This window comes from Varanus komodoensis, unplaced genomic scaffold (assembly GCF_004798865.1).
Source record: "Varanus komodoensis strain SLA01 unplaced genomic scaffold, ASM479886v1 scaffold2, whole genome shotgun sequence".
In the NCBI taxonomy this organism is placed as follows: Eukaryota; Metazoa; Chordata; class Lepidosauria; order Squamata; family Varanidae; genus Varanus; species Varanus komodoensis.
Window position 1 is genome coordinate 28,115,656 of NW_025335568.1, and position 12,015 is coordinate 28,127,670.

At 40.7% G+C, this 12,015-nt stretch overlaps 1 protein-coding gene across 1 annotated transcript; it reads right to left on the reverse strand.

The window, feature by feature from the left end:
• Positions 1 to 8,199: 8,199 nt before the first annotated feature.
• On the reverse strand, positions 8,200 to 8,385 carry SMIM43 (small integral membrane protein 43). The gene has a single exon (XM_044428665.1). It carries the CDS (start codon positions 8,383 to 8,385, stop codon positions 8,200 to 8,202), a length of 186 nt encoding a protein of 61 aa, XP_044284600.1.
• Between the last annotated feature and the right edge of the window lie 3,630 nt (positions 8,386 to 12,015).

Genomic DNA, 12,015 nt, shown 5'->3' on the forward strand with positions numbered 1-12,015 from the left:
AGATGATCAGTTATGGATCAGTGATTTGCTGGTACCAGGGATTTATGTTCTTGCTGATTATTGAAGAATAGGAATACTTTTGTATGGCTAGAAATGTATGAGTTTCCTTTTAATAATTTTTGCTACTGCTGCTATAAAGTGGAGGTTTTTACTTTTGTGTACTGTATTTCATTCTCTATCATATAGCACATTCTATTTGCAATAATGTAAAAAGTGTCAGCATTTGCTGTTTTTCTGTTTGAATGTCCAGTTGCAAATATGTTATCTCTTCTCATTTCTCTGTAAAATTATTGGTTCTGTAAAGTTCAAGTCCTTACTGAGTAAAAGGCCTGTTTCATGGGCTTCTGTATTTACATGTTGCATGCACATCTGTTCCTTTAAAGCCTTTCTTGCATTGCAGTAGTTCACTATCTCCATGTAAAATCAAAAAGTTCAAAGAGGGATAATGGCCTGTAATAAACTGGTCACTATTCTTTTCTGAAATAGAATGCTAACATTAGAAAGATCACAAAACACAACCACCATCTAAGGTATAGATGATGTTTATTCATGTGCAAAGGGGGATAGGCTTTCAGACAATTCACAAGAATATGTAGAATTTTATCATTAGCATAACCATTTATAAACAATTCAAGAAAAGTTCAACAAAAGGGACATCCCCAGTTCCAACATAATCCAATGGAAGTTTTTTTCCCATTGAATTTAATGAGTGGTGAATCACTACCTTGGGTAGCGTTTACTCAAAGATATATTCCAAAGTTTTCATTATGTTATCTTTCAAGCAGGTTCCCTTTACAAGAAACAACAGTCATTTTTATTGTTGTTGTGAGAATTTGTATACAGGTTGAATTTCTGTATCTGTCCAACTATATCCCCTTCTCTCTCTTTATACCCCATACTGGGTTTGCCTTTATAGTCTTCCTTGAGTATCCCTTTTTCACACATAGATTGTCATAAACACCTGTTGTAGTCAATCACATGGAGGCTACCTGGTTGTTTAGCTGAATTACCACAGGCCTGCAGTTTAAAGTAATTAGTAAACATTGTAAGCTTGCAGAGTGGATCATTGATTTATGTTCCAGCTTAATAGTTCTTTTAGAATAAAGATTAAATAAGGATCTCTGCTCTCTTCATTATCATTGGTGAAAGTCAGCACTCTTTAATCCAGCTACTGGTGCTATTATTTCAGTTCAGTATTTCCAGAAAGACAGATACATAAATCACAAAAGAGTACAAATTTCATTTGCAAAACAAAGTGAGGAGGGCAAGGGAGTTGCATGAATTTCAAGATACTGCTGCATGAATTTTCATTCTGGCTCATATGGCAATCTAAAGAGATGCTTGCCATCAGCCATTGTCATGGACACAGTCCCAAGGCAAAAAGCTATTTATGAGTTGTCCAGGTTTGTAGGAATTGGCATCAACAACAGTTAAAAGGACATACTTCGAAAAAATGATGTGATAAGCATTTTAACACGAATATTGTAGCTCTTCACTAAAACTCATTCAGCTTCACTAAGTTGCATGGTTATTATTGCTTAGTCTGCTACTTGTCCAATCTCCAAACACAGCTGCTTTTTCAGCCAGATTTTTGTTCACCAAAGGACATCATCTGATTTCCTTTCATTCAAGGACAAGTGATAATAGCATTCTGTCCTGATGTCCACTGGGATGGGAGGTCCATCTGGAAAGAGAAGATAATCTCATCTGAACAAACCATTAACTCCGGTATGTTGTGTTATATATACCTGAGATGAAATTAAAGAAAAGGCATCAGGATGGTTACTCTATATGCTTCTGCATAGGATTCTAGAGAAAGACAGAGAGTGAATAAACGGTCTCTCTTTCACCTCATTCAGGGCTGACAAAAAGATTTGGCCTAGAATCAATTTATTCCCCTAGACTGAAGATGGATGGTTAGCCCTTGCTCTTCCATGAATATATTATACAGAGATGGAAGAGCCCACCAAACACATTTTACTACCTGAGGCAAAGCACAGTCTTTGAGAGTCTGGTGGTTAATAGACTATTGCTGATGCAGAAGGTGTCTGCCCAAGAGTTAGTTGGGCAGGCTGGTCAGACAGATCTTTCCTATACCAACTGCATTGATTGCTGTTGACTTTCTGAGCGCTACTTAAAGTTCTGGCTTTGGCCCCAAACCTCCAAATCATATATTGACACAAGCAGGAGATGGCTCTCTGTTATGTGGCTTAGTATTGCATCTAGCCCAATGCTTTGGAACAACATGCTAATGTGGCCTTTCATCATACCAAGAATTGTTCAGTATGCAGAAACAAATAAGGATCTTTGGGTATGTGCTCCCTCCAAATTTTTATTTATTTATTTATTTATTTAAACATTTCTATGCCGCCCCTTGCCGAAGCCTCGGGGCGGCTCACAACATTGAATAAAATACACAATAAATTAAAAATGTATGTATGAATGTATGAGCACCCCAAATCATTGATGGTTTAGTGCAACTAGGAAACTGTCACCCTGAAAACATCTGAGCCATTGAATCTTGTCCAGTGTATTGATTCATTTTGAATCATGTACATTGTCACATGTACTTTCTCAAATACAGAATTCGGGATAGTACCCTAACATTGGGACAGACATGATGCAAGGATACCTTGTATGTCAGTTTATAGTTTGTGGTAGCTAAAAAGCTTGTTTTAAGCTTCAAATCCTTTGGTCATCATTTATTTACACATCTGCTTTTGGCATGAGGCCAACACATTTCACTGTATCTTGTTCTAAAATGAAGCATTTTGCTACAGTGTCTTCTGGAGCTCTGGGTGCACAATTAGCAGTGCTCCAAAACTTAGTCTTGGGTGCAAACTCCCAGTCCTTATTTGTGAGTGTCACTTGGGGTCATCAGGTTTGGTTGGAGAATGTTCTTGCATATCTTAAAAGGGACAGACTACCAGATATATATGATCGTCCAGATTGTTTGGGTGGACATACACATTTCATTTCCCTATTGAGGCTGCTCATTTACCTGTTTTTAACTTTTCTGGGAACAAGGAACTGGAAACCAGTCACCAACTTCAGGCTCATAATTAATTGGGAACAGTGAAGTAACTCTGTAGCTCAGTATTGAGCCATGAAGACTAGGATTTCTGGTTTATCTTTGGTTCAAGGAAAAAAACATGGGGGGAGCAGATTAAAACCACTTGATAGTTAACACAACCGACCAACTGAAAGCACAATTGTATGTCAGATTAGGCAGAAATAAAGGCCTTCAACTCCCAGCTGGGGAGTTGATGGGGGTTGTAGACCCTTCTCCCTGTCTAAACCTGCATAGGATTGTGCCCTAAAAGAAATAACTGACAAGTGTTAAGTGACATACCCACTTAGATGATTTCCAGTGAACCCCAAGGCTGCCACTTGGGTTGGTTTAGAGCAGTGTTAGGCAACCTTTTGGGGCCAAAGACACATCTGACAGTTTGATATTGTCCTGGTTACCACCACTAAACAGTTATTACAGGAGGTATAGGGAAACAACACTGAGTAAAAACAGAGGTGGTGGCTGAGCCCCAATACATTAATCAACTCCTTTGAACCCCCAGTTTTCAGCACCAGCAAAGTGACTTTCAATTAAAAAAAATGAATAGGATTGGGGGTTTTAAAAATTAGGTAGGCAAGACACCTTGGTAGGTGCCAAGAAAGGTATTTGTGGTGCAGTAGGAGTCACAGGCACCATATTGTCTTTCCCTGGTTTAGCCAATCCATCACTGAAAACACAACTCCTTCAACCATGGCATTATGTATAATATCAATAAGTTACTGATTGCATGCTGTACAACTTTTTGAAATAAAAACAAGAGTTTTTGCATAACAGTGGGATCAGTTGATGATTATAATGCATTTTCTTTAAACTAAACTTTTATAATGCATTTTCACTAATACTGTGAAAATAAAACAGTTTCAGCATCTTGCTGGGAGTATAAGGCAGGATATACATTTTCCTAATAAATAAATAACTCATCAGATTTTGTTTTGTGATCATGGTAACCAGATCAGATAACTACCTGACTCCCTGAACACCACCACCTGCTGCCATAAATTTCTCTTTATTTATAATGGATCATTGTGTTTCTTTTAGTTGACAATTAACCAAGCAAGACATACCTTTGTCCCCTTTTATCTACCATCACTTCTGTTGCTTTTACATCTGAGCCTTTCCCATCCATTTGGTCAATATTGTTCTAGTAATTAGCTGCTAATTATGGCATACAGTATCTCCTAGGCAATAACATTAGAGCTGAATAGTTCACAGACTGAAACTTTTCTTCAGTGATCCAGAAGAGCCCAAAAGCACAATAGTATCTATTCTGCATGTTAAGGTCTTCCCAACCATAAAATAGCATTAGTTATCTCTATGGCAATCTATACATTGAACTGCAAGAGAAAGATATGATTTCTGAACCCCATTAAGCATTTAATGTAGCAGGTAGAACTGCTGTCATTCTAGGAATGTAGACATCCATACTCTTTCAAGGCTCTCCATATACATTAGAGAGTCTTGTGGTCTCTTTACCAGCTCAGAAAACATGCAAAGGACAAAGATGAATGCAGTATTCATCTGTCATTTTGATGGGTTACCTAATACCCATATCTTTTTTTCCAGCAGAACATTGTTAGACATATTTTAAAAACAGGATTTTTGATTGCTGATTAGCTTAATTTATTACATTTATTATTTATTATTTTTATTTTTATTTTGACCTTTGGAATATACCCTTCTAATCTGTTTACAGAAAGATGGGATAAAAATGCTGAACTGTTGGATAAGTGAAAGATTGGCCAATTAGATAATTAAAAAGGTACACAGATAAATTCTCTGAGACCCATCCAAAAGGAAATTTTACTGAGGAAATAAGAAATAGCCATTTTTGTAATCATGAAAGAAGGCAGAACATAGCCAGGTGAAAAATATTTCTTGAAACATTTCAAAACAAGGCCCAAGAGACATGGCTGCCCACATGAGCCTCCATAGTTTGTAAGATCATCAGGAGAAGCCCTTCTTTTGAGACCACTGCCATCAGAAGCAAGTTTGGTGGAGATGTGAAAGAGGCTGCTTGCAGGCTTTTGAATGCCCTGCCAAGAGAATCTAAATTGGTTCCCTCTCTGCTATTCTTCCAACAACAAGCAAAAACTGCTTTATCTAAAAAGGGCTTTAGCCGATAAGTAGATTTAATGGCTTAGGTGCTATTTTTACTCTGTAATTGTTATGTTTTTAATTCATGTAATGAGTTTTATTGCTTTAATTTATTTTACATTGTTTTTGTAAGCTGCCTTGAACATCACTTTTAGGTAAAAAAGTGGGGCATAGATAAAATAAATACTTTGCTCTATCCAATGGAAGGAAGGTTATTTAGCTCATCGGCAGCTTCCTACAAAACCCCTTCCTGCTTATGTTCTCCAGAACCAGGAATACAGAAGCATATTGGCTTTAATACTTGGTGGTAAAATATAGTCATTGTGACTAATAGTCATTGACAATTAATTTGTATAATCAAGTTCTAAAGCCATGCAAGTTGGTGGCCATCACTACATCTTGTGGCAGGACTTTTAAAGTTTTAACTATGCCCTGAAGAAGTACTTCCTTTTATCTATCCTGAAAGATTACCCATTCAGCTTCATTAAACACCTTAGGCATGGGCAGATTCCTTTTTCTTACCACACACTAGCAAGAATCATTCAGGTCAAGTAAGATGATTTCCAGATTTACTTGGTATCCCAGGTTGCTGTTTGTGTTTGCATCTGAAAAATACGGATTTAACTCACTCTACCAAATTTTACTCGGTAGAGGTCAGTTGACCAAGAGGTCAGTTGACTATCAGGTGAAATGTTGAGGAACAAAATAATCTACTAATTAGAATCATGGGACAGGAACCACAAGGGATTTGCCCATAAATAACACTGAAATCAATGGCTAAACTTGATTTCAAATGAACCCAGGTATTCTGGATCTGACCAAAGGCATTTTGAGACTATATATTAAAATGGGGACAGGAAGAGATTATTCGAATCTGACAAAATTTATATCCCAATTTTATAAGAAAGGGGAGGATGGAAGATGGAGTGCAGCTGAAATAACCCATTCTGTCATCCATATTCCCTTAGAATCAGTAGTCAAGTTCTTGTTAATTCATATTTTGTACTGGTTTTGGATTACACTCTTAGCCATCAAGAAGGGCTATATTATGTACCAAAAAGTATGTGAGGAATTAAATAGAAACATCAATTTTATAGAACAAACCCAGCAGCAACCAGTAAAAAGGACTCCACTGTAGCACCTTGAAATTACAGCTGCATTAACTCGCACACAGACTGGGGGCAATGAAATGAGGCTTACTTCTGAATAAACATGCACAGGCTTATGCTTCCAGTGGTTAATCTGTTAAATCAGAAGTGGTAAGAGCTGGGTTTAGAGCCTCATACCATGAAACTCTGTGTCTTAGCAGTGGGACAGTCTTGGGACCTATTTTGGGGCCAGTCCTAGCCTAACCTACTTTGTAGGGTTGTTGTGAAGATAAGAATACAACCTTCGACTCATTGGAGAACAGGCAGAGTATAAATATAAGAAAAATACATCTGATAAGAGAAGCAATCTATTCATTGCTTCTTTACATTTTGAGCTTTAAGCCCTGACATGGAAATGAGGTTTAGGGCTGAACGCTGGAGCCGGATGTTGACTCAAATAAGGCCTTGTTTAATAGATACTGAAAACTGCTTCATAATTTCAAACTACTCTAGTGAGAAAGCAGTGTAGTGGAGTCTTTCCATGCTTGACAGAAACTTTCCTTTTGCATGTTGGGGGTACTGGTAATGTAGAAGCTGATAATGCTACAGGCTCGACAGGAACGGATGGTAACAGAGCAAGGAAAAGTGAAACAGAGAAAAACATTACAAAGAAACATGAGGCAGGCCTATTTCTCAGTCCCAGCCCAGCCTAAAATTCCCCACCTGAACCAAGCAAAGCCAAAAGAAGTTGCTTAAACTAGTCACTGTCTAGACAGATTTTTAATGAACTTGTTGATACAGAGGTGAAATGCTTGCATGAACACTATGTACAATGTGAGGAATCATTAAGTTTTTATGCTGATGAACAAGGACAAGTTACTCCATGTGGTATTGTTGGTTATTTGTAATAATTGTAGTACTGTAATTATTTATAGCACTTTTCAAATAATTTTCAAAGCAAATTGCATACAACATTTCACTAATCTGCAGAGACACCCCCCTCCCCCCAATTGACATATCAAAGAATTGCATTGAAGGTTTTCACAGTCAGTTTAAATGCTTCACTTAGGGCACAATCCTATGCAGGATTAGATGAAGAAGAAAAACCTCCTACAACTCCTCGCATTCCCCAGCCATTTTCCCATCTAAACATGCATAGGATTGCATCCTTAAACTGGTTTTGACATTCTATTTATATTCTATTCCATTTCCAAGAGGTCTACAAAGCAGGCACTGCATAGAATAAAGTTTTCCCCTCAGTTTTCCCTGCAAAATATATTATCTAAAAGCATTTTTTAAAGAAAGCAGATAATAAATTTGGCAGAGTACCACACATAAGATTTTTTTTTCTTCTGTATCTAGTATCTTTTAATTTTTTTTAAATGCACAACAACTTTACAAGGTAGGATATTACTTGTCCCATTTCAGAGATAGATAAGTGAAGCTGCTCCCAAGTTCGGCTGTGACGATTCCCCATGCCAGCCTTCCCAGTTTTCGAGGGCAACCTCCACAATCCCTGACTATCGGCAGTGCAGGCTGTGGACCATGGGAGATGCAGTATAAATCATCTGGCGAGGCTGAGGAAAGTCAGCTGCCTCATGCACGCTAGAATTTGACTTGGTGTCAAGTAATGAGCTTTGAGGACATTCCGTGGCAAAGTGAGTCTTGAATTTAGCGTTTCTCAGACAGCAGTGCCGCTAATCACTGGGCCACGCAGCCCTCGGGCCTGCCGTTGCACTTGAAAATAAAATGACATAAACCCACCTGAGCATGAGTCCCCCGCACTCTAGAGCCCGAAGGCGACTTGTGGAGGGCGCAGGGGGACCGGGTTGCAAGAGACCCGCTGCCGCTGCAGCGGGCTGGGCTGTCAGTCCGGGCGTTGGCTGGCGCCCCCTAGAGGCGGAGCGCCGCAACCTTGGGCCGTTCTCCTCTTTCTCCCGGGGCTATTTAGAGGGCTTGTTCCCGGCAGAAGCCCCAGGGCTCCCTCAGTGAGTGGCGCCCGGGCTGGAGGGCCGCCGTGCTGGCCACGGAATTCTTCAGCTGCTTGATGACCCCGAAGAGGAGCAAGAAAAGCAGGAAGAGCAGCAAGAAGAAAAGCGCCAGGTAGAGAAGCAAGTTGAATTCCCACTCCATGCCGCCGCCGCCGCTTCTGCAGTTTGCCTGTCACGGGCTGCCCGGTGGTGGCGGAGCAATCTCTGGGGCGTTCATTCTACCCTGGCATCTCCCTGTTGAGTTCCTGGCGACATCTTCTTCGCAGGGTTCGGACCCACCGAAAGGGGAGCGGGGAGGAATGCGGGGAGCGGCCGAGATGCGTCCGTCTACCCCAAATGTGAAATCACCACCGCATCAGTAGATCCCGTTCATCGATGCACACGACTCAGGTTCCATCGCCTATCGCCTATCGCCCCCCATATACACCTGGAAAAGGGGGGGGGCATTCCTCTCTCTCCGACCGCCCTCTGAAGTCAGAATTAGGAGATCTCTTTTGCATTAAAAATCAGATCCAAAAGGGCGGCTTGAAGGAAGGGAGGAGTACGACCCCGTGCAGGGGTGGAACCCCCCCCCCCCCGAAATAGCAACAGACTTTGCGAGTGTAGTGCTGCTTTAGATCGATCTAAAAATCAGGGGGGAGAGAGAGAGAGAGAGGCTGACTTGCTCTTTTCTGAAGTCCAAATGAACAAAAAGGCTGAGCCCCAGGAAGTAAGAGTACCCACGGAGAGCTGTGATTTCTGACTCAGAATGAGGCCGTTTCAATTATAGGGTAAAATGTAATCATTGGACCATTGTTGTCCCATTGGATGGTGGTGAAGTTTTCGCCCACTGGATAAACTCGTCTTTAAAACTCTTAATACATCAGCAGCCATGTCAGTCATGTGGCATTTCATAGCAATGGAAGAGGAAGAGGCTGCATCCTTAACATCCCTCACAGCCCAACATTTGGTGCCCTCAGGCAAGACTTTGGGAATATTCACAAGAAGGGCCATCACACACAGTAGGGTACTTACACATTTTGATATAAGCAAAGGAAGACATATTAGCGGTACTGGCTCCAGATTTTTGAGGACCCACAGGCAAGACGCACTTAGTGGGCTCCCAGTGGGATTGACCTATTCACCACCCTTTGTCACCAACTGCGCTTGTTCCCCATCACCTTTGTCATTATTACTACCACCTGCTTGCATGACAGGCAGAGAGCACAGAGCAAGCAGGCAAGAACACCTATGGCCACTTCTTTCATGTGATTCAGTGAGGAACTAGTGAACAAACAGGTTGTCAAGGTGAAGAGGAGCAACTCCAGGAGACTTTTGTCATTAGTAGCCTGCTGGGGCATGGGCCCTCCGCATTTTCTCAATGCTGGCTCTGCATTTGTTCATGTCGCTCCTAAAAGGAGCCTTCCCATCAAACCATTAAGCCCACATTCAGCTTGTTTACTCACAAGTAAACAATAGGACTTATTTCTGAGTATGGATGCATATGTAACTGCATATTTTAGCCTCCATTTAGATTTAAAGTAGTACATAAAGTGGTAATAACCTAATCTTCACTCTGTGGTTACCTTGTTTATGTGTAAAATGAAACTTTCCTAATTTCCACAGTTAAGGTATATACATATTCATGATACCACTCCAGAAAAGTTAGTTCTGTAAAGTTTGAAATGAATGAGACAAGTTGTTGTTACATGTCATCAAGTTATCTCCAACTTATGGCAACTCTGAATGAATGCCCTCTAAAATGTCCAGTCCTTAACAGGCCTGCTCAGCTCTTGTAAGCTCAAGGCTGTAGCTTGCTTTATAGAATCAATCCATCTCATTGTTGATAGTCCTCCTCCTCCTCCTCCTCTTCTGCCTTCAGTTTTCTCTAGGACGATTGTCTTCTAGAGTCTTGCCTTCTCATGATCTGCCCAAAATACGGCAACCTCATTTTTGTTGCCAGGAAAAGTTCTGACTTGATTATATCTAGCGCTCACTTGTTTATCTTTCTATTGATCTAGGGTGTTTGCAAAGCCTCCCTCCAGCACCATGTTTTGAATGCGTCAATTTTCTTCTTGTCAGCTTTCTTCACTATCCAGGTTTCCCACCCATACACAATGATTGGGAATGCAGTAGTGTAGATGATCATGGCCTTGGTCTCCAGTAAAACATCCTTGATTAAATTTAAATCTCATTAAATTCAACAGTACATGAGCATGACAGTCTTTGTCTGGTTCAGAACCATTCCCAGCCTTGGTTCGTACATGATGATGAGCATTCTAAATGCTAAGCATATTTCTGTCCTAGATCATTAGCACCTGTGAATGCAACAGTAGCGTAACAACGATCTATGTTCCAGGAGGGGCATGCACAAGACTCAACAGCTCAGTTTGTGTGTTATGGAATTTTGCACAGGCATTTGGTTTAAAAAAAGTACCTAGCATTGTACGTACATAATAAGTTGGAGCAAATAAATTGTCTCTCTAATCTAGTATTCTGTTTTTCATAATGGCCAGTCTGAGGACTCTGGGAGTCACACCTAAAGTATGTTGAACACTATTTGGATATACATTGCAATGATGTATTTTTGTGTTTCATTTAGGATATACAAAAGGAAGCTTTAAAAATGTGTAGATACGGATTGATTGGTGTGTGTGTGTGTGTCAACATGCTTTAGTCAAAGAATATTTTCATGTTCTTCTGAGGAAGCGCTATGCTTTTTGCTCTCCCTTCCTGGTGTTAGATTTGCCATTTTTAAACAAAGGTTTTGAGGTTTCTCTAAGAAAGTTTTGTCAAGTATTCTTTTCAACAGATAGGTAGGGTTTACAACCATAGCAGTTATGACCTTGAGGAATGGGGAATAATATCTACACTGAACATGAGGGAGGTGAAAGATGAGGCCTATGAAGCTCCCAAAGAGCCCTCCATCCTCAAGAGTGTCACACAAGCAAAACCAGTTTCCCTGACTACAGCCAAAGCCTGAATGCAAAACATAAAACTTACCAATTAGGTCCAGCTAAGCACACCAAAAGAAACAACACTTAAGGCACAACCCTATGCATGTTTAGACAGGGGGAAAAAGACTTACAATTTCCAGCATGCCCCTGTCCAAACAGACCTTTTCCCTCTGCTCTCTCTCCATCTCAGCCCCTAGCTTCACTATTTCTTCTCCTTTCTTCTACACTTCATGTCTTTCTCTCCTTTCCCAGCCTTTTTCTAACTCCAGCCTGGCTCTTTCTCGCTGCTCTAGCCTTGTCATTCCCCCATCTAGCTTCTACCCTCATAACTTCACACCCACTCATTTAGCTCCGTGTTTTCCCCCTCCAGGCTCTTGCTCTACCCCTTGCCTTGCTATTTTTACCTCCTTACCCTGCAGCCTCTTCCTTGGCATTCCAGTCCCACCTCTTTGCCACACAGTTTCTCCCCACTAGTCCTAAGTCGCTAGTCTTATCCTCCCTCGTCTGTCACACACACCTCCCTTCAGTCACTTTTGACTAGCCAGGCTCCAACATCAGCAATCAGGTGACTAGCCACATTTTCCATAGTAAACATTTTGTCATGGGATTTACAGCAGACTCTCAAACTCCCAGATGTGCCTATGCACTCCAAAAAATTGGAAACCCTGAGTTAGATGACATGAGCCTCTGGCAGAAAGGACCCAATGGGTTTGCTATGTGTAGTGGCAGGATCATTTCCCTTTTTTTCAGTATGTGTTATCAAGAATACCACCAAGCAAGACAACATGGAATTATGATTAATCTAGCATCATCTGGATTAATCTAGGATTGTGAAG